Here is a 24,336-nt window from a genome sequence, read left to right on the forward strand (position 1 = left end):
ACTACAAACTAATAGTTTGGAATGGGTGCAGAATCAATGAAGCAGCACGCGAAAGATGGAGATGGTGAACAAATGTATTACATATATTAAGTTTGATTTCTTCTTCTAAGCTAGTTAAGTAGAACAGCTAAGATACTGTAAAGCTTCGGCTCATGGGTGGAATTATCTGCAGACTCTCTTTGCGTGTCATAGATACGACTTCAAAGGCATTTGAAATGTAGCACCCAGGGTCTGGTATCAATTATTTTTATTTATTTATTTTGTTTAACCTTTATGCTTGTAGTGACAGCAATTTGCATAGGTTAAAACCATTATAATGAGAGTATAATGAGATAATATGGTTGTTTAAATTGAGAGTATCTTCTGTTTTCTTTATGTTTTGTTAATATAATTATTAAACATTGCATTAGTTGGACTTTCCAAATTTCCAAGGACAGCATACTGACTGTTTTTAGTCACTAATGTGCAGAGTGCACCAGATTATTGAATACTGGTGCACGGTCTACATTAATATGGTACCCACTGCACTGTTCGGGAAGTGTGCACCATTTTTTTTTTGGTACACCTTTAACATACAGCGTGTAACCCAATTCTGTGGAGTCGCTATAATAAATGTGGCCCGCGGTCCGTATTGCCAATGGGACGCTCATTTAGATGTTGAATTTTGTGGTGCTGCCAACACAGTGCAACACAAAACTAGCGCAAACACATCATAAATACATGTGCAAACAGTTTGCACGTTCTTTTTAGTGCTAAGTTAGACAGAAAACTGCCGCAAACACTTTAATAAATGTGGGCTATTGTGTTTTGTGTCACTATTGTATCTGCATCAATATTATTTTCACCTACGTATGTAATTCGTCATCAAGTTCATCAGTGGATCAGTGGAAAAGCACTGTAAAAATAAAGCATCAGTATCCTGTCCTTTAATATCACCGATTGAGAAAAAAACTGATATGTAAATAAGCCCTAATTATTGAATAATACCCATAAAAACCAATAGCTACAGGGCATGGGAGCAATTAATCATTAAGGTATGTAGTACTTCTGAGTGCCAGACATCTAAAGTCATATAAGAGGAGGCTATCTATCTCCTGGAGTGATGGCTAGGCTCATACCATCAAACATAAATGTATTTGGAACAGAGCAGGTGCTACCTCGCTCCATTTTGCTTTCTGCTGCAATAGTTTTTCTTCTGTCATTCAACAGTTTCCATAACATGTTCAAGGTCAAGAAGATACTGTATCACCGACTTGTGTAGTGCACCTATAAATTATACGTCAGGCTTACTTTTGATGCAACATCCAAAGCTTCAGTCTGAGTCAAAGACTTATTCTCGATGACATACTATTACAAGCTATTTGTGTAATCATAGATACGCGTAATGTATTAAGAAATTATGATTACAGCAACTGAAGACAAATTTATAACCAAATATAATGGCCATATTCCCTGAGTTCCTCAAAGATATTGTACACCTTAATACTTGGCATGAAAAAACACATAGGTCTAAATTTACTAAAAACAGTGCAAACTGCACTGTGTGCAGTTTGCCTGTGTTATGTGCAGGGTGGCAGATTCAGGATTTCTGCCAAATCTAAAGCACTTTTTTTTGGTGCACCTTTAACATGGGGCTTGCGACACATTTCTCTGTGATTTTGCATGATAAATGTGGCACACGGTCTGACTGTGCACAGTAACGCCCATTTCAATGCAGTATAGTGTAGCTGCGACAGAAATATGTCCCGTATACTTCTTAAATACATGTGCAAGCAGTTTGCTTTGAAAAGAATGTGCAAAGTCAGAAAAAAAACTGGTGCAGGGGCTTCAAAAAATCTGGGTCATAATTTTAGTTAGAGTACAACAACAGCGGCATGGCTTTGTAAAAGGGAGGTTGGTCCAGTATACCACAAAGGTTATGAAAATTCTCTGACATTTTAGAGAATTGCTCTAACAAATAATCATACCTATATTATATACACCTCCTAGCAAACATTCCTAGAAATTCCTATACAGTACATAAGCACACCCAATGAAATTATATACAACAGTGTTCAGAAATAAAGGTCAATATTTGCATACACTTATATAATCTTTCACACAACAACTTGCCAATGTCACAATTCACTGCTCAATAGCTCCCTGACCCAATATACAAATAAACTCAGCAGTTACAAAACATAGCGGTCATCCTGTGCTTGAATTGAGGTTTACGGTCACCACTATCCCTATCCAATAAAGGTTTTAATAAAGAAATAAAAATTATAATTTCACCTTGCCCACTCTCTTTTCCCTTCCTCCCTTTGAAATACACAGAATATATGGATTTTTTTTCCCGCATCTCAGTACATGGCATGGAATATTAAATACCGTTACAATGAAGTGAAATTTGTTGCATGGAAATAAGCCCTTGCACAGCTCTTTACATGAAAAAATGAAAAAGCTATAGATTTTTGAAGGTGGGGAGTAAAAAATGGAAACGAAAAAATGAACAAAGGCCACGGGGGTTAATCTGCAGCACTCAAGGTTACAGCACAGTGGCCTCAATAATCCTTCAATGTAAGAAAACTAAGCAATTGTGGGAGAAGAGCCTTGCTGAGAGAGGTAAAGAAGAACCCCAAGATCACTGCTGAACTCCAGAGATGCAGGAGGGAGATGGGAGAAAGTTCAACTATCGCTGCAGCCCTCCACCAGTCAGGGCTTTATAGCAGAGTATGTCGACGAAAGCCTCAAGACATATGAATGCAAGCATACAGTTTGTAAATAAAACCTGAAGAACTGAGATGAAAATTGATCATCAGAAGAACTTCTCATCACCTGACAAATACAATCTAAACATTATAACATGGTTGTGGCAGCATCATGCTATGTAGGTGTTTTCCAGCTTTGGGGACAGGACGACTGTTTTCGATTAAAGGAAAGATGAATGCGATAAAGTACAGAGATATCCTGGATGAAAACCTGTTGCAAAGTTCTCTGGACCTAAGAGTGGGCCAAAGGTTCACCTTCCATCAAGACAATGATCCTAAGCACACAGCTAAAATAGAAATGCAATGGATTCAGAACAATTCTCTGAGCATTCTTGCCCAAAGTCCTAACCTAAACCCAATTGTGTATCTTTGGAGAGACTTAAAAATAATGTCCACCAACGTTCACCATCTAACCTGAGGGAACTGGAGAGGATCTGCAAGGAACAATGGCAGAGTATTCCCAAATCCAGCTGTGAAAAACATGTTGCATCATTCCCAAGAAGACTCATGGCTGTACTAGCTCAAAAGCTGCTTCTATTCAATACTGAGCGAAAGGTCTGAATACTTATGGCCATGTGATATTTAATTTCTTCTTGTTTTAAATAAGCAAAAATGCAGAACTTTTTTAATCTTATTAATTGGCTACAATGAAACAAAGAGTGAAAAAGGGGTCTGAATACTTTCCGTACCCACTGTATACTATGCTTACTGCAAATAATCAATTAGGGTTCAAATGAATCATGAGAATGGGGGTCGGGAAAACGTGAACAGATTACAACATGTTCCCTGCTTTATTCATATCTATGGTGCTAAGGGAGCTAGTTCCGCACTGTACTTTACTATCTCCGTCCGTTGGGATACAATGGACCCCTGTTCTTGTCCCCTTTAATGGCGCAGTTCTTTTCTTTTTATTTACTCCTCATCTTCCAAAGGCTATAACTTTTTTATTTTGCCTTTTCCAGAGCTGCAAGAGGCTTGTTATCTGTAGGACATATTGTAATCTGGGAAGCTGGAAAAATATTTCAAATGCAGTTAAAAAAAACACTTTCTGCAATTTTCTTGTGTTTTGTTCTTAGCATTCACTGCATAGTCTAGAGAATACCTCACCTTTATTCTTTGGGCCAATTCTGTCACATAAATTTATAGGTCTTTTACATACTTCTTTATTCAGACCCGAGTAAGGTGTTATTGTATACTGGATGAGTCAATATTATTATATTGCTATTAGAGAGGAGCGGATCTGCCGTTCCTGTTTGGGTTCGATATCACCCTGGTTAATTATAGCCATGGCTAGTTTCTATGGACGTCAGTTTGTCGCATTGGCTGTTAGACCACCAATTTGGCAATATGTCAGGGTCACAAAGCCGAATCTGAATTCAGTGAGCCCCATGTTCATTCATTGAGCCCCCTTGTGTTCTCTTCCCTCTTTATGCCCCCTTTGTTTTCCTCCTTATTAAGCCAAACATGAGTTTCTCAAGTCACCTGTCGGGCGGTGGGGGGAAAGACAACCAGACAGTGAGCCCTGAGGCTGAACCCCCCCCACTGTCCCTACCTACTTGCCTCAAGACAGCTCTAGCAACTGCGGACAACCTCGGTGGCGGTCCCTATACTATGTAAGTGACACACGTAACAGGACAAGACAGACAACACAATAAGGGGTAGTCGACAAGCCAGAATCAAAACCAGAAGAATCGCAGTACAAAGTCAGTAGGCAACAAACGGTAGTCAAAGTCAGGCAGAGGTTCGGCAACGATAACAGAAGGTACAAAGAGGTCACAGGGAAATATGGGGAGCTGGGATATCCAGGTAAGAACTAGACAATAGCCAGCACGCAATTGAGCCACTAGCTGCCTTATAAGTGAAGCTGGAGAGACAGACAAGAAGCTGATAGGACTAGTGCTGATTGGAGCTGAAATCACCTGCATCAGTCCAGCAAAGACCAGGTAACTCATTAACTGCTGGACCATAGTCATCGGGTGTGTCCAGATTCCAGAGGCACAATTCACATTGCACATTACTGTCAGAACTTGCTGCACCACCGCAATCGGGCGTGTCAAAACCCCTGAGACACAATTCACACTGAACGGTTCTGACAGTACCCCCCCTCTTATGAGGGGCCTCAGGACCCTTAATCGTTGGACCAGGCTTAGAAGGATTATGTAAATGGTACCGCCGGACCAGACGGGGCGCATGCATGTCTTTAGCAGAGACCCATGTGCGCTCCTCCGGTCCGAAACCCTTCCAGTGGACCAGATACTGTAAGGAGTCCTGTACCCAGCGGGAATTCAAAATTTTCTCCACCTCATACTCCAATTCCCCCTGGACGATGAGTGGAGCCGGAGGAGGTGAAGGCAACACCGGTGGCACATATCTTTTAAGAAGAGACTTATGAAACAGGATGGATACGAAGAGCATTGGGTAGTTTCAACCTAAAGGTTACCGGATTAATGATTTCCACAATGGTATAAGGTCCAATATATTTGGGTGCCAGTTTCCCTGACTGCACCCTAAGTTTCAGATTTTTAGCTGAAAGCCAGACCTTCTCACCTAGTACATATTGCTGGCCAGATATACGTCTTTTATTAGCATGTCTTTGATAAGACTCTTGGGCTTTTACCAAGTTCTGATGAGCTTGGGCCCAAACTGTGCACAGTTTAGAGAAAATGGCCTCGGCTGAGGGATTAATAGATTCTGCAGAATGAACAGACGAGTACCTGGGGTTAAAACCATAATTACAGAAGAATGGTGACATCTTAATAGCACGTTGTTCATGATTGTTTATAGCAAACTCTGCTAGAGAAATGAAGTCTTTCCACTTATTCTGAGTATCAGCCACAAAACATCTTAGAAATTGCTCTAACGATTGATTGGTCCTCTCTGTCTGTCCATTTGTCTGAGGATGGAATGCAGACGAGAAGGACAGAGAGATACCTAATTTGCCACAGAACTCTCTCCAAAACCTAGCCACAAACTGGACACCCCTGTCGGAAACAACATTCTCAGGCACCCCATGAAGACGTTGAATATGATTAATAAAAAGTGTGGCGAGTGTGCGAGCGTTAGGCAGTTTACGTAGTGGAATGAGATGACACATCTTAGAAAATCTATCCACCACTACCCAAATGACTGTCTTACCCTTAGATAGTGGCAAGTCGGTAATAAAATCCATAGAAAGATGCGTCCAAGGTCTCGTAGGGACCGGTAGAGGATGTAACAGACCCTCGGGTGGCCTACGAGGGACCTTGGACCTAGCACAAACCTCACAAGCTTCGACAAAAGCCTTGACATCTCGAGCCCAAGATGGCCACCAGTAATGGCGTGAGAGCAGATACTTAGTACCTGCCACACCTGGATGACCAGACAAAACTGAACTATGAATCTCTTCAAGAACTCGGAGTCGAAGGTTAGGCGGTACATACAACAAAGAGTCTGGAGTGTTATGAGGTGCTTGACCCTGAGATTCTGCAATCAGGGTCACCAAGTCAGGTTGCAAAATAGACACTACTACCCCGGGTCTTAAAACAGTATCAGATTGAGTTCTGGGGGAACTTTCTAAATCAAAGCTACGAGACAAGGCGTCAGCCTTGATATTACGGGAACCAGGTCGGTAAGTGACTTCAAAATCGAATCTGGTAAAAAACAAAGCCCATCGGGCTTGACGTGGCGAGAGACGTTTAGCATTGTCTAGGTAAACCAGATTCTTATGATCAGTGAGTACCACCACCTTATGTTTGGCACCTTCAAGGAAATGCCTCCATTCATCAAATGCCAACTTGATGGCCAATAGTTCTCTATTACCGATATCATAGTTACATTCAGCTTGAGAGAACTTCTTTGAGAAGAACGCAATAGGTCGCAGGTTAGTAAGAGTGTCCGATCCTTGGGACAACACCGCTCCTACCCCTACCTCTGATGCGTCCACCTCCACAATAAATGGACGTTCAAAATTAGGTTTAGTCAGTACTGGGGCCTCTGAAAAACACTTACGGAGCTTGTCAAATGCTCGGATAGCCTCATGAGACCAGTTGACAAGATCTGCCCCCTTCCTGGTGAGATCAGTAAGTGGTTTGGCTATAACAGAAAACCCCTTAATAAATTTCCTATAATAATTAGCGAACCCCAGAAATCTTTGTAAGGCCTTCAAATTATTGGGACGTTCCCACTTTTCGATGGCCACCACCTTAAGGGGATCCATACGGAAGGAATTAGGGGTGACGTAGTAACCCAAAAAAGAGACCTCCTGGATACCAAACTGACATTTAGACAACTTAGCAAACAGACTGTTTTGTCTAAGCAGTTCCATCACTACACGAACATGTTTTATGTGTGAAGCCCAGTCGGGAGAAAAAATCAAAATGTCATCTAAGTAGACCACAAGAAAACGACCTAGATGCTGACGAAATATATCATTCACAAAATGTTGAAAGACCGCCGGGGCATTGCATAAACCGAAAGGCATCACTAGATATTCAAAATGACCCTCTGGTGTATTGAAAGCGGTCTTCCATTCATCACCCTCTCTGATTCTAATCAAATTGTAAGCCCCTCGCAAGTCTATCTTGGAAAACCATTTGGCCCCCACAATTTGGTTAAATAAGTCAGGAATCAGGGGTAGAGGGTGTTGATTCTTAACAGTGATTCTGTTAAGTTGTCGATAATCTATACAGGGTCGTAATCCCCCATCCTTCTTTCCCACAAAAAAGAACCCTGCTCCCAATGGGGAGGAAGATGGGCGAATGTGACCCTTCTGGAGACTTTCCTTAATATACTCCCGCATAGCCTCCCTTTCTGGACAAGACAAGTTAAAAATACGACCTCGAGGAAACTTGGCACCGGGAATTAATTCAATGGCACAGTCGTATGATCTGTGTGGCGGCAATCCGTCCACAGCTTTTTCATCAAATACATCTGCATAATCGGACAAAAAACTCGGAATACCCTCTTCCATGGAAGAGCACCCAGCAAAAGAAACCACCTCACAATGGGAGTCACATTCAGTACCCCATTTTACCAGTTCCCGGTTTGCCCAATTAAAAACAGGATTGTGCTTCTCCAACCAAGGCAAACCTAAGATCACATCAGACGACAGGTTATGCAGACACAAAAACTTCATACGTTCCACATGAACTGCCCCCACCTTAACCTCAAGGCAGGGAGTGATGTAACGTATATCCCCCTGAGCAAAGGGGGCTGAGTCTGCTCCTGTGACATTAACAGGAGATTGGAGCAGAAGGGGACACACCTCTAGACTGGAAAAGAACATAGGGTTAACAAAATTAGCAGAAGACCCCGAGTCAATCTGAGCATAACCAGAGATGTTTCTCCCTCCCAAAGACAATGAAATAGGCAATAATAACTTATTCTTATTGGTGAAGGTTACCTGTTCGCCTGAGTGACCCCCTCGATAGTCACTCAGGCGTAGAAGTTTTCCGGCGGTGGTCCAGGAAGGGATGGACATTGCCGGACTCGATGTCCTGCTTTCCCACAGTAGAAACATAAGTTGTTCAACACACGATATGCACGTCTGGTCTTGGCATCAGTAGAATCCACTTGCATAGGTTCCTCTGATGGGGGTATAGCAGGAGGGGAAGGACTAGGGTTGGTAACACGAGTAGGTGAAGGTCTAAAGGCGTCTGATGTACCTCTCTCCTTTAGCCTGTCTCTCAAGCGTCTGTCAACTCGGATAGCTAATGTCATGCTATCCTCAAGGGAACTAGGAGTGGGATAAGCTACCAACAGATCCTTCAACCGATCATTCAGTCCGACACGAAACTGAAATCGGAGTGCCGAGTCATTCCAAGTGGAGGGACCACTCCACTGCCTAAACTCCGAGCAATATTCCTCCACAGGACGTCTACCCTGCCTCAGACCTGTCAAGTGACGTTCAGCATTAGCTGCACTATCCGGGTCATCATACAGTAGCCCTAGGGCCTGAAAAAACCCATCCACCGTCTGCAACTCAGGAGAACTAGGAGGTAACGAGAAAGCCCATTCCTGTGGTGACCCCTGGAGTAGAGACATAACTATGCCCACCTTCTGGACCTCATCCCCAGAAGAGCGGGGGCGCAATCTAAAAAACAATTTACACCCCTCCCGAAATGCACAGAATCTCTTTCTATCCCCACTGAACTTATCTGGGAGTTGTACAGGTGGCTCAGGTGGTGCTGGGGAAGCCATGGTAAACTGACGTGGGGCCGTCTCCTGCTCATGAAGCCGAACAGCTAGTTCCTGCACCATGGTGTTGATTTGCTGCATCTGTTCCACAATATTTGTCAACGCAGTTCTGCTGTCCATGACAGCGACAGTATATTGGGCTGGCTATTCTGTCGGGCGGTGGGGGGAAAGACAACCAGACAGTGAGCCCTGAGGCTGAACCCCCCCCACTGTCCCTACCTACTTGCCTCAAGACAGCTCTAGCAACTGCGGACAACCTCGGTGGCGGTCCCTATACTATGTAAGTGACACACGTAACAGGACAAGACAGACAACACAATAAGGGGTAGTCGACAAGCCAGAATCAAAACCAGAAGAATCGCAGTACAAAGTCAGTAGGCAACAAACGGTAGTCAAAGTCAGGCAGAGGTTCGGCAACGATAACAGAAGGTACAAAGAGGTCACAGGGAAATATGGGGAGCTGGGATATCCAGGTAAGAACTAGACAATAGCCAGCACGCAATTGAGCCACTAGCTGCCTTATAAGTGAAGCTGGAGAGACAGACAAGAAGCTGATAGGACTAGTGCTGATTGGAGCTGAAATCACCTGCATCAGTCCAGCAAAGACCAGGTAACTCATTAACTGCTGGACCATAGTCATCGGGTGTGTCCAGATTCCAGAGGCACAATTCACATTGCACATTACTGTCAGAACTTGCTGCACCACCGCAATCGGGCGTGTCAAAACCCCTGAGACACAATTCACACTGAACGGTTCTGACATCACCTCTTGGGTGGTGCACCCCTGCTTTCATCAAGTCAAGGTCTCTGCATTCATTAACAGATGCTTTTCCACTGATTAACACCTAGTTGGAATTTTCTTTATGGCCCCTACCATTCCTCATGTCAATGTCATTATTTTTAGATCTCAGGTAGGCAGGGTCAAAAAGCCTGCTCCAGTCAAGGGGCACTGAGTCTAAAAATTTTGGGTAAATAAAATACCCAGAATTTAAGCTTAGACTCTCTAATGTTAGATGAGTGATTCTGAAATGATTCAAAGGACTTAAAAATGTCAAGATATGACTTTATTTTAACATGCTTATTCCTGCTGAATCCACTACAGAATGTGGCTTAAAATGTCTGCTGCAAAATAAGCACAAAAAAAAATCTGTTAGGTAATTTATTATGCTGTTTTTGTCAGTTTTTGGTGTGTGCAGACATTTTTCTTGGGTCCATAACATGATCGGGGGCTGCTGATTGGTTGCATGGCAGCCTACAGTCTGATAGAGAATTGTAGGCCTGTCATGAATATTGATCTCTGCACTAGACATCATGCAGCACAAATTAGGGGGGGTTCAGGTGCTCAGTCGGACCGTGCGCCATATTAAACATGCAAACACTATTGAATGCCCTATGTTACAGATGCACCACAGAAAAGTTGGTGAAATGGTGTCGGGCCAGTGCAGAGAAGTGCCAGATTCATGATTCCTGGTGCATGTTCTTAATGAATCTGGGGCACCGAGCATTATACTCAGACAGAGCACTTTTAGTGCAGTTTCCTACATTCTTAGTAAAAGTGCCCCAATTTAACCTAAATAGAAATTTGGATTGCACTGACACAAAAAGGGGAGGTTTCATTTGGACATAAAGACAGAGCCCAAAAGAAAATGCTGCGAAAACGTTTCTTGGTCAATTTCACCGTAACTTTTTTTCCAGCTTTTGAGTACATTGTATGGAATATTCATGGAATATTGAACAGCGGCATTAAAAAGTAAAAAAGTACAATTTTAACACAGATTGCAAGCCCATATACATCTCTGCAAAGGGAAAAATAAAAAAAGTTTTGGCTTTTGGAAAGAAGGGAGTAAAAAACAGAAATGCAAACACGAAAAAAGTCCTGTAGGGGTTAAAATAAATAGCATCAGGTAGCATCAGGTACTTTATTTTCATTGTGTTCATATACTTTTATACTTTCACAATAACACATTACTCCCAGATGATAAGTAAATCTAAGCTGACCGCTGACAGCAAAGTTAAAAAACCTTGGTACTCTTCTGGCTCTAAATCCAGAGGATGACCTCATTCTCAGCTGCACAGAATGTTGACACTCATTAGTCATTCCCATTTTAGGATTCGCGAACATTACTTGACTAAATGCATACACACTAAAAGCAGCAAGTGATTTCATCATCATTTGCAGAAGAAAATAAACCAAACCATCCGCATGCATGGAAATCTGGCAGGAACATGTCATAAAACAAGATATCATTGTACGTCAAAGGGATCTCGTGTTAGTTATGTCAAAAGATACACAATGTTTTTCATCAGTGTTTGTATGTCAAATCCTGAAGTGGTTCCTATGGAAACAAATAACGGAAAGACATGTGTAGTGTAGTCGGATGCATTTCTGCTTTTGGTCTCCAAATGTTGAACATACAGCAATTTACATTAGCATAGTGGATGATTTAAGGAAATTCCATCCACATACAGTGATATGTTTCTACTATTGCAAACAGAAACAAGCAAAATATGTAGTGTGCGTGTGAAAATCTATAGCATAACTTAAAAATCCTTGGATCTTGAAGTCATTTATGAAAATGCTGAATATTTTTGTAGGTATCTTAGAGGAGACGTAATGCAGCCATTGCCAATACTTTATGCAGATGTAAAGTAGAAAAAGATGGAATGTTTACCCTATGTTTTAATACAGATTTGTAGTATATACACAATTTGAACAGGAGCATCTTCTCAGTAATTTTTCTGTAAACGTTTATAATATATTACTATAATGTTGCAGGACAAGGCACGAACAGAAACACTGAAGAAGCTGGAGAATTTAGAAATTGAATACATGGCATTGCAGAAAGCATATGCCCTCCTGCAGAAGCAACTTGAGCTCAGCAAGAAGGCAGAAGAAGCACAAAAGGTGATGTTTAACAATTATTGCTAGAAAATGAGGTTGTGTTTTCAGTCCAAATTTATCTATCAATTGTCTAGTAATTAATGTGGTTAATATCGAGTTAAAACACATTTCTCTAGAGACAGATGCAGGGACGGACTGGGAATTTAAAATGGCCCTGGAAAAAACTATAAAAGTGGCCCCATTTTATGGGCAGAGTCAAAACAAGTGGGTGTGGTCAGATAATGTGGGTGGGGTTACTACAGACAAATTGTTGGTAGATGGCCTTAATGCAAAACAAGAACATCTTTTGCTAATAAGTGAATCTAATGCGGAAAGAATGTGACCTGTCGATCAGTAAATGATGCAAACACACGACCCGGTAAGCCTTAAATACCTTTGCCCTGTGCCATACATGTACAATTCAGAGAAAGAATATATTGATACTGCCTCCTATGTACAGTAATAATGCTACAATAACACATTCAATCCTGCCTTCTATATACAAAATAAAAATACTACAATACCTTCTCCCATATACAAGCCAACTACTATAATACTGCCCCCTATGTACAAGGATATAACTACTATAATACTGCCCCCTATGTACAAGGATATAACTACTATAATACTGCCCCCTATGTACAAGAATATAACTACTATAATACTGCCCCCTATGCACAGGAATATAACTACTATAATACTGCCCCCTATGTACAAGACTATAACTACTATAATACTGCCCCTATATACAAGAATATAACTACTATAATACTGCCCCTATGTACAAGAATATAACTACTATAATACTGCCCCCTATGTACAGGAATATAACTACTATAATACTGCCCCCTATGTACAGGAATATATCTACTATAATACTGCCCCCACGTACAGGAATATAACTACTATAATACTGCCCCCTATGTACAAGAATATAACTACTATAATACTGCCCCCTATGTATAGGAATATAACTACTATAATACTGCCTCCTATGTACAGAAATATAACTACTATAATACTGTCCCCTATGTACAGGAGTATAACTACTATAATACTGCCCCCTATGTACAAGAATATAACTACTGTAATACTGCCCCCTATGTACAGGAATATAACTACTATAATACTGCCCCCTATGTACAAGAATATAACTACTATAATACTGCCCCCTATGTACAGGAATATAACTACTATAATACTGCACCCTATGTACAGGGATATAACTACTATAATACTGCCCCCTATGTACAGGAGTATAACTACTATAATACTGCCCCCTATGTACAGGAATATAACTACTATAATACTGCCCCCTATGTACAAGAATATAACTACTATAATACTGCCCCCTATGTACAGGAGTATAACTACTATAATACTGCCCCCTATGTGCAAGAATATAACTACTGTAATACTGCCACCTATGTACAGGAATATAACTACTATAATACTGCCACCTATGTACAGGAATATAACTACTATAATACTGCACCCTATGTACAGGGATATAACTACTATAATACTGCCCCCTATGTACAGGAATATAAATACTATAATGCTACATATATACACAGAAGCGAACATGAAAAAAATCAGTATGTATCATATACAGCTACAGAAAACACATGAGATCCTCACCTATTCCAGTGACATCAGGTGACGTGTCCTCGGATTAGACTCGTTCCTCATCTTCTCCATTAGTTCCACCATCACCTTGTCTCTTCCTCCATGTACACAGCTTTCCTGCAGAGTTTACCACACAGACGTCTTATGTTCTGCACTTTCCCATTGTCCCTTCTTCTGCTACCACCAATAGTGTGCCCCAAATACTGTAATAGAGCCCCCTGAAATATTAGTACCACACAAATAGTGCCCCATAATGTAACATACTGTAATGGTAAGGGTAATTTATTTCTTCTTTCTCTCCTTTGACCCATCCCCCCACACACACACCCCAGTATTGATAGAGCTCCTACTATGACCCAGGCGTAATAATAATGGCCCCAGCCTATCCCAGACATAGAATTAATGCCCCCAGCCTGCCCCAGACATAGAATTAATTGCCCCAGCCTACCCCAGACATAGAATGAATTGCCCCAGCCTACCCCAGACATAGAATTAATTGCCCCAGCCTACCCCAGACATAGATTTAATTGCTCCAGACATAGAACAATGCCCCCAGCCTACCCCAGACATAGAATTAATTGCCCCAGGCTAGCCCAGAAATAGAATTCATGCCCCCTTCCTGCCCCAGACATAGAATAAAGCCCCCTGCCAGCCCCAGATATAGAATAACCCCACCCCCACCCCAGACATAGAATAATGCCCCCTGCCAGCCCCAGATATAGAATAATGCCCCCCTGCCCCAGACATATAATAATGCCCCCTGCCAGCACCAGATATAGAATAATCCCCCCTGCCCGGCCCAGACATATAATAATGCCCCCTGCCAGCCCCAGATATATGCCCCCTGCCAGCACCAGAATAATGCCCCCCCCCGCCCCAGACATATAATAATGCCCCCTGCCAGCACCAGATATAGAATAATGCCCCCCCACCCCAGACATATAATAATGCCCCCTGCCAACACCAGATATATGCCCCCTGACAGCACCAGAATAATGCCCCCCCGCCCCAGACATATAATAATGCCCCCTGCCAGCACCAGATATAGAATAATGCCCCCCCACCCCAGACATATAATAATGCCCCCTGCCAACACCAGATATATGCCCCCTGACAGCACCAGAATAATGCCCTCCCCGCCCCAGACATATAATAATGCCCCCTGCCAGCACCAGATATAGAATAATGCCCCCCCCACCCCAGACATATAATAATGCCCCCCCCCCACCCCAGACATATAATAATGCCCCCTGCCAGCCCCAGATATAGAATAATCCCCCCTGCCCGGCCCAGACATTTAATAATGCCCCCTGCCAGCCCCAAATAGATAGAACAATGCAATCCCCCTCTCCTGCCAAATAATTAATGCACCCCCCCCCCGCCCCAGACGTAATTAATGCTCCCCATTCTATAATTTAAAAAAAAAACAAAAAAAAACATAATACTCACCTCTTGTTCTTCGGAGCAGGGTTCTTCCCGTCCTCGGTCTTCTGTAGCTTGGTGTAGAGGCGCGGGATAGTGACGTCACTGCTCCGCGCCTCTTACACCAAGCCGCGGAGCTACATAGACGGAGGAGTCCTGACAGCTGGTAAGTGTCAGCCTCCTCCACGCTACACAGGTCGCGCAATGACGTCAATTGCGCGACCTGTGTAGCTGAATGTATACTAATTAAAAGTACCTGCATCGTACGATCGTACGATGCGGGTACTATAGATTATGTTAAAATCTGTAGGGAGGGAGTGCGGACTGGCCCCGGAACAGCCCCGGACCGGCCCCGGTCCGACTGGCCCACCGGGAAACTTCCCGGTGGGTACAATGGCCAGTCCGCCCCTGGACAGATGTACCTTTTCTGGTGAAAAAAACTAGACCATGGCCCACATTTACTGAAGGCTGTGCGCCAGACTTTGCATGTTCTTTTCAGTGCAAACTGCTTGCACATGTATTTAAGAAGAGTCTGTGCCACATATGTGTGGCACGTGACCCTTTTGTGGCGTGGCTGCACTATTCTTTATGCGTTCTGCACTGAAATGGGCATGCCTGTGCACAGCCGGACCATGCGAAGTCCGACAGAAGTGTGTTGCATGTTCTAAGTTAAAGGTTCACCAAAAAAGTGGTGCACTCTTTCAGAGCATAATACAGAACGGGCGCCAGAAATCCTGAATCTGGCGCAACCTGCACACTACACAGACAAACTGCATATAGTTTTTAGTAAATGTGGGCCTATTTGTTTGAATCTTGGACAATATTGGAAAATGTGGTTAACAGCTTATATTGTGTCTTTATAATTTTATAGATGTACAGAAAAGGCCACAAATATCAGATTGGTGGTGGTTTAAGTTAGTGTTAACATATATAGCACAACAAATATATGATACTTTGCTGGTATTTATGTGTCTTTGAATTCTTTTTAGATAAGTAAAGTCTCAGATGGAGTAGAAAACAGTGAACAAGCAGTGCCTCACACCATCGAAGTAAAGAATTTAGAAATACAAGAAAATACAGAAAAAGAAATTAATTCAGTAAAATGTCCAAGTTCGCCAGAGCCAGAGTACATGGAGACAGATGTGCCTATAGAAACAGAAGCAACACCAGATTTAAATAAGACTGATCAAAATCGTCAGCCTCAAACAAACGAAGATATATCTTCAGACTCCTCCATGGAATGTAGTTTAGAGGATGGCTCTAATGTAAATGATGAACCTATAAATGACAGCCAACAGATAGATGCTGTAAAAGTTATATCTGAACCTAGAGGTGGTTCAAGCGAGATTACAGTAGTATGTGACAATATTCAAGTAATAGTTAAGGCCATTTCTGATGACAGTGGGACAGAACATGGTACACACACAAGTGAGGTGGAAATGGTGGACGATGTGAAGGCAGATGTTAAAAAGGAAACCATAAAAATAGTGGAGGAACCCATTGTAAAGGACATACCTGTTTGCTCTTCCAGTGACACAGAAAAAGTGTCAGAGAAACTAAGCCCTACTCCAACAGAGACAAAAGTAACTGCCACCAGTGTAATATTGCCAAATATTCAAACGGAAGTAAACATTTCAGAAGTTGCCGACAAGTGCCTAAATATCGATCTTTCTATAAATAGTCAGCAGGTACAACCAAGTTCTCAATTGTTGCCAAGTGATCAAGGTGAGCAGTCTGTAGCAACACTTCTTCGTGATGTGAAAAAAGCTCTTGAATCTGGAGTAGCAACTAATGTTGGAAGTTCTGTAGATCCCACTTCTTCTCCAATGGCTTTACCCCAGGCTGAGGAAGGAGATGAAGCAGAAAGATTTCAAATTGTACCACAAAAAGAAAACATATGCAGTGAAGAATTAGTGGTACAAGAAACTACAAGCACAAACCAAGAGACAAAGACTGAGCCAGAAGTACCTATTAGTGGACCTGGCACTACTACCCATCGAGATCATCCGAAAGTTGAGCATGATACTACATTGAAACAGAAAGAAAAGCAAGATGACAGTTTGTTTACAACCGTGAAGAATTCTTTGCTAATGTTATTACACATAAAATCTGCAGATGAAAAAAGTGAAACAGATATGGGTGATGTGCAGCCAGAGTCCCCTGAAGAGATTCAGTCACCTCAAATGAGCTTAAGTCCTCCAAGCCCCAGAAAAATGTATGACTTTGGCAAAGATAGCGACTCACCACCAAGTGTGGAGAGCATGCATTCCAGTTCCACATCAGGCAAGCTTACGCCAACATCAGAGGAAGACATGGTACAGAATGTGGATTCCTTGAAAACAAGTCCAACCATTCCTAGACAAATGACTGAAATATTAAAACAAGAGGATACAATACCGCAAGTTGAGAGTGCACCACAAAGCCCAGTTACTCCTAAACGAAGTTCAAAAGGCATGCCAGAGACAACCATTTTACGAAAGGAAGATTTGAGTTTTAGTCCAGCTACATCAAGGAGAATTGCGGCTAAAATAGCTTCAGGTACAGATTTAACAGTTGCATTAACTGTGCCTTCCATAGTTGTTGGCAATCTGCCAGCGGACAAATCTCTTGGAAGCATGCCCTCTGATCTTCAGAGAGATGGCAGTCGCAAATGGAGGTCTACTGAAAACTTATGTCCAATTCCTTCAGCAACACCAGAGGAATTGGCTTCTGGTGCACGTCGGAAAATATATCTTAACAAAACAAAACAATTAGATAAGGAAGAAATATCTCTCACACCTCCTTCTCAAAAAGAGAGCCCCAATGTGTCACCTGGAGTGAGCAGAAAGAACAGTTCTCTCTTGGTCACTCAGTCTCCTCCTGTTGAAAGACGTTCCCCTGGGACAATCAGAAGAATGGCAATGTTGGAAGTTCCGAAGATATACGAAGAAGATATAGATAAAGGAAAAGAAGACTCTAGTTCTCAGGAATCAAAAAAACATACTGCTAAAGATGACACACAGCCTATAGAAACCAAAAGGGTCAATGATCCTTATAAAGGTAAGTTTCAATTCTTTCTCACTTACTTTTAAGTTTTTTAAAGACAAATGACATTAAGAAGATCACAGAATCTGTCTGGCTTTGCACTAGAAAGGCCATCTTTGGAGCTTATACATGTGTTTAAAGAGGAGCTGTCTACCGGAATAATCCCTCTTAGCCCTACCCCAGTAATAGCAGTGTTAAATTGCTAGCTTTATCGGAACATACCAGAGCAAACACTGCAATACATAGCCCTACAAAAGTCGTCTCTCCATTTGGCCGGCGCTGTCAATAAGCACGGGGCGGCCGCTGTCAGTGCGGCATAGCTGGCCAGCAATGTGAATAAGCATTTCCGTGGCAGCAACCGCTGAAGAGAAATTCATTTTTTACCCATACAATGCAAGTAGGGGGTTGCAGTTAAAAGAGCACTAGCTCTCATCACAAATCATTGCTTTACATACTAGATACTGACCCAGCTGGGTCCAGCCTCTCAGCTACCTGATTGCAATATTGCACTTGACTTCTGATTTTTCACAACACCCCCCCCTCAAAATGTACAGCTTGGAATAAGGAAATAAAGGAAGGACATGTAAAGGGGACAGTTACTCATGAAGCTCATTCTCCACCGTGGATACGAGATGTGTTTGTTTTGGAAGCATTTAAAGGAGTAATGAAGGAAGTGGTCACCTGATGAAATAGGAGAAGTTAGACTAGTAACCATATGACGTCAATACACATATCTTTCAGGGAGTTTATTGCCCTTGTGCTTTCTTGTGTCATTTTAATTAATATAGGATGTAGTGGATTATCCATTAATTTAAATCACATTCACTATTTTATGCAATATTTTCACAATATCTTCAATTATATGATTGCCTATCTCCTAACATTGATGTTAAAAGAAGAAATACATTGGAACTCAATTACATTCTGTATATAAATGGGTCGCAATAGGAACTGAGGTTTATTGGTCTGTAGATATGGATACACATGATATGACTGCCAAGCATGTTTAGTTGACGTACTGATCCTTACCCATGGGAACAAAAGGTTGGACATAAAGAAATCCAACATTCAAATCCTTCTTTGTCCCAGCTTGAATAAAAGGGACCTTAGTGGGAGTTGGGAACAGGGCCGGTGGTGGGGGCCCTTGTCACAAACTGATGGGGGCCCTGCCCACAATTTTTTCAATAAAGTAACTTTTGCTAGTAATATATACAGCCCCCAGTAATGAATCTCATGTTCAATTCTCAGCTGCCTTTAAACTATACATATGACAAGCAGTAATGTGCAAGAGAACAGAGTAATATATGTGACTAGTCTAAGGATTTATTGAAAGGATTAGTGGTGTTTGAAAAGAATTTCAACAATCCTAGAAACTTTTCAATTTTCTTCTTAAAGCTCCTCAGGTAATTCGGAAGATTCGGGCAGAGCAATTTTCTGATGCCTCTGGGAATTTAAAGCTCTGGTGTCAGTTCTTCAATATTTTAAGTGACTCAAACATAACTTGGTACAAAGATGAAATTCAGATGGCAAAAATTAAAAGAAGGTAATGACAATCATCTTATTTCCATAGTATCATCATCCATCATGACATTGTAAATCAATGCAAGCTTCATTGTTTACTTCCAGTGGATAAAAATCCGTCCATGGTCATGTGATGTCACACAGATGCAGGACTCATTACAGTAATCCGAGCTGTGCACCTGCGTGACATCACATGACCATGGACAGATTTTTATCCACCGAAATCTAGCAATGAACTTTCCTATTGAATGACAGCAAACAAACATCTAGAAAACCACAACGAATTGATAGACTTTTCATTACATAAACAATAACATTTATCTTCTGAAACTGTAGCTTTTTCACCCCTTTTCCAAAGGGTATGTATTTAATGTCTTCCCACTGATCATTTCAGTATCAGCTGGTTGGTACAATGTATCGTTTCAAACAAACATGTAAATCAGCAGGAGATAGCATGGAAGCATTCACTGCACAAAGAAAAGAACATATACAACTGCCATTTGGAAAGTGGCGAACTAAGGGTCCAGGAGAGGCTAGACAATGCAGCAGATTTCTTCATTTATTTATGGATAAATACATTTATTTATTTAAAGAGGGTGAAGCTTAACTGGAAAAGTGGGGAGCGCCAAAAACTATGCAAATGTGAAAAAAACATTTTTGGCCAAAACTAGGAGGTACAAGGTTAGACTTGATTTATCATCCAGCATTACACATCAAAACAATAATCTGTTGTTCTGCAAAATCTTCATTATGACAAGCAATACAATTTATAAACATAGCACTACATGAATGATTACACACACATATAATACATTTATTGCACTTGTTTTTATAGTTCTGGAGATGAAGGACAGGTCGCACTTGCGATTGTACAAGCATCGGTTAAGGACTGTGGTGTCTATCAGTGTGCCATAGAGAATGAATATGGATCCGATTCAACAGACTGCCTCCTAAGCGCAGAGAGTGAGTTCTTTTGGTTTATTATATCATTTTCCCCATTTTAAATACAGCATTTTATGGTTTTGTTATGTGAGATAGTCTTTTGAGCACGTTTTGTTTTAATGGATGTGTTTATTTGAACTTGTAGACACAGACAGGAGATGAGAATTTATGTAAAATGAGAATTACAAACAAAAAGGACCAGGAACAATTTTGCAGCATTTTATATATATTTCCTTTATTAACCTGGAGGTTTACTGTTTAAATATAGTTTTAAATATAATGTACCGTAATTTCAATTTCTTCACTGCTTAATTTTTATGTCAGAGCATACTTTCCATCTTATATACTGTATGTTTTTAAATCTTTGTATAGGACAATAAGTCATGTCAGACCAGGCCTGTCATCATGGTGGGTCTAATGGGACTGTGTTCAAGGGCCCCTCATTTTCCATTCAAAAAGGGGCCTGAGGGGCTCACAATACCCACTAGCCCCTGAATTCCTGGGCCCTATTTGAGGGAGAAAAACCCCTATACACACCTTTCGGCTTCTTCTCCCCAGCCCCACGGCTCCTTCTTCTTTTTTTCTGGCCCGGAATGAGAAGTCAGAGAAGCGGGGCTGGGGAGAAGAAGCTAGAAGCTGAGTATAGATTTTTTTCTTTTTCAAAAGGGTCCTGCTGTGGACATTACATTAACGAGGGTCACTGGGGCATCTGGCAGGACATTTCATTAAAGGGTTCATCTGGCAGGACATTTAATAAAAGGGGGCATCAGGCAGGACATTTCATTAAAGGGAGGCATCTGGGTTGGACATATCATTAAAGGGGGCATCTGGGATTGACATTTCATTAAAGGGAACATCTGGGGTGGACATTGCATTAAAGGGGGCATCTGGGGTTAACATTTAATTAAAGGGGGGCATCTGAAGTGGACATTTCATTAAAAAGGAACATTTGCTGTGAACTGGGGGTGGCTGACTGTGAACTGGAGGGGGAGATGACTGTGGACTGGGGGGAGATGAATGTGGACTGGTGATGCAATCTATATACTGAGTGGGCACATGCCAGGCCTCTCTGGGGCTACCTATATACTGAGTTGGCACATGCAGTAGAGTAGGGTCCTGTCTAGCTTGTCATGTTTTTGGTAAAAAAAATTGTGTATACAATGTTATGTATCAATGTGGGAATGGATGCCGGTGGGCATCTTACAAAAATCTTACAGTCAGAGGCCCCATAATTCCTAGTGATAAAACATGACCTGTCATTAGTATACATGCCCAGCAGCAAGAAAACAAGACATGTCCCAATGACCTGTCCCAGTCAGATAACATATTGAGGGAGATAAACGATAGACTGTTTTTCAGTGAATTTATGCAGTTTCTATTGATCTACGGTATATACTGGAGTATAAACCGAAGTTTTCGGCACAAAATTTGTGCTAAAAAAACCCCCGAATTTATACTTGAGTCTATAAAAAAAATTAACACTGTATTCACCTTTCCAATGTCCCCCGTAGGTCCTCTTCTGCTTCCAATGCTCCGGATCCTCTTTGGGAAGTTCAGCTACTCTTCTGGTCCCCTCGGGATGCTGACGGCTCACAAACAATGACGTCGGCAAGCGCGAAGACCCGAAGTGGAGCTGAAGAACCCAAAGAGAATCTGATGGACTGGAGGCAGCACCGGAGCATCAGAAGCAGAAGAGGACCTATGGGGACGTCGGAAAGGTAAGTACAATGTTAATCTTTTTTTTTACTACAGGGGCTGACAGGCTGTATATTAAAGGGGCTGACTGGCTATATACTAGGGGCTGGCAAGCTATATACTACAGGGAGCTGGCAGGCTATATACTACAGGGGACTGGCAGGCTGTATACTACAGGGGCTGGCAGGCTGTATACTACAGGGGCTGGCTGGCTAATATACTAGGTGCTGGCAGGCTATATACTACAGGGGCTGGCAGGCTATATACTACAGGGGGCTGGCAGGCTGTAAACTACAGGGGGCTGGCAGGCTCTATAATACAGGGGGCTGGCTGGCTATATGCTATAGGGGCTGGCCGGCTGTATAGTACAGGGGTTGGCAGGCTATATACTACAGGGGGCTGGAAGGCTATATACTACAGTGGGCTTTCTGGCTTTATACTGGGATGTTGTGACTAATGCATTAGCCACCCTCGGCTTATACTCGAGTTCATAGGTTTTCCCAGCTTTTTGTGTTAAAATTAGGTATCTTGGCTTATACTCAGGTCGGCTTAACTCGAGTATATACGGTTGAAGTATTGTTATAATATATTAGTTGCAGGCTTATGGTTTGCAGTATTAAAAAAAGGCTGACAACCCCTGCCTAAAATAATGAGGAAGTAATACTCACACCTCTGCTTTTTAACTGATGTAGGTTTTCATGTACGTGACAAAAACACCCATGCTAGTAACAGCACTAAAGTACTAAAGCACTCTCCCACTTCCTCTTGACTCCCTGATTATACGTCAACAGGTTCTGTAGAGACATACAACATGACTCATCAGGTCTCATTATTTATTCTATGGAATTGCTTAATTCGTCTAGATTACTGGTAAATCTGAGATGGCTACTGCTGTCCATAACTTTCATCCAGGATCTGGGCTGGAAGACTGTTTAGTTCTGCAAACAGTAGTACATTGAACAAAGACTTTTCTTATGTACTTTAAGCACTTATTTAGTTACTTATTAAGGTTGGTAGGCAGTGGCAGATTAAGTGTCCTATGTGCCAAATTTTTTTTCCATGTACTGTGTCCGGTAAACCCTTTAATATGGTCACTTGGGGAAAAAAATGGTCGCCATGTGCCATTTCCAGTAGCCCCCAGTCTAAAATGCCCCCTTTCCTGCACCTGCCCCCTTTTCTGTAGCCCCTTCTGATAATGCTGCTTTTCTGTTGTCTGTCTATATAAGAAAGGGGCTACAGAAAAGGGGACATTATAATACCCCTTTTTCTATAGTCGCACACCCACCTATAATGCCCCCTTTTTTTATTATTCTATAATATATAAAGCATTTTATTTTTTGGCAAGGGGAGGGTGTCTCGTGTGTGGTATTTGTCTCATGATAGGACACATTGGGGGTAATGTTAGAAATATGATGCAAAGGTGACACCTAGTGGAGGAGAAATGTGCAAAATAATAATATGCAAAAACTGGAGAAAAAAAAGATTACTCACACCTGCTCAGACAGGAATCCACAGAACTTAAGTATAGAATACATGTACAAAAGAAAAAATTACAGAGTAATAAATTCATCAAAACAAACACTGTGGCAGAGGACTTAAAATGAGCAATGAGCTAAACGTACATGCGTAGTATGCTTTAAAGAAGGTAATACATAACACCTGCTAAACCATTCACAGGCTGTTTTTTGTGTATGTACAGATACCAATCACATACAAGGAGAGCAGAGGAATTTTTTTTATACATTTGTCATCAGTTTGTCTCATTTCTTTCAAACATCAGTAATTCTTGGCTCCTGCGTTCAGGACAGAGTGTCACTATAAGGGAGGGGGACCATTTAGAAGGGAGATAGCATTGTCAAGACAAGAGTGAATGAGGGTGACAAAAAGATTTATTGATTCACAGCAATTTCCACTTTTAGGGGGACAGTTATTATACACCAGCCCATAAAGAGCTGTCATATTATGTAAGCCCTGCCCCTCCGATATCTTAGGGGGCTGCATTATTACCGGCGACTGCTCTGTGCTAAAAAGTCACCAGGTATAGGGAGTGTGCAGGTGCAGGGCAAGAACAGGAACCCCCTTCACTCTTCCACATCCACTTTTTGTGGATCACCAGAAAACTGGCTTTCAGGCCCTGATAAATGCTCTCAGTAGTCTGGATGTAACAAGAAAGAAGACTCCTTTGGTTATTGGATCAAAAGTTAAAATAGAATAATGACCCATAAAACTTGAGTCAGCTTTACTGACTGACTCTTTGAGTCATATATGTCTTGGAATCACTGGAATCACTTTGGTAAG

General features: G+C 41.8%; 1 protein-coding gene across 2 annotated transcripts in view; it reads left to right on the forward strand.

The window, feature by feature from the left end:
• Window positions 1-24,336, forward strand: part of ALPK3 (alpha kinase 3) — an 88,335-nt gene that overhangs the window by 49,667 nt on the left and 14,332 nt on the right. For both annotated transcript variants that reach the window (XM_072147706.1, XM_072147707.1), the window contains 4 exons: window positions 11,701-11,829; window positions 15,846-17,895; window positions 19,276-19,423; window positions 20,237-20,364. In XM_072147706.1, the coding sequence (XP_072003807.1) occupies window positions 11,701-11,829; window positions 15,846-17,895; window positions 19,276-19,423; window positions 20,237-20,364 (2,455 nt within the window). The remainder of the gene's footprint in view (window positions 1-11,700; window positions 11,830-15,845; window positions 17,896-19,275; window positions 19,424-20,236; window positions 20,365-24,336) is intronic.

The sequence above is a fragment of the Engystomops pustulosus genome, chromosome 4 (genome assembly GCF_040894005.1).
Source record: "Engystomops pustulosus chromosome 4, aEngPut4.maternal, whole genome shotgun sequence".
In the NCBI taxonomy this organism is placed as follows: Eukaryota; Metazoa; Chordata; class Amphibia; order Anura; family Leptodactylidae; genus Engystomops; species Engystomops pustulosus.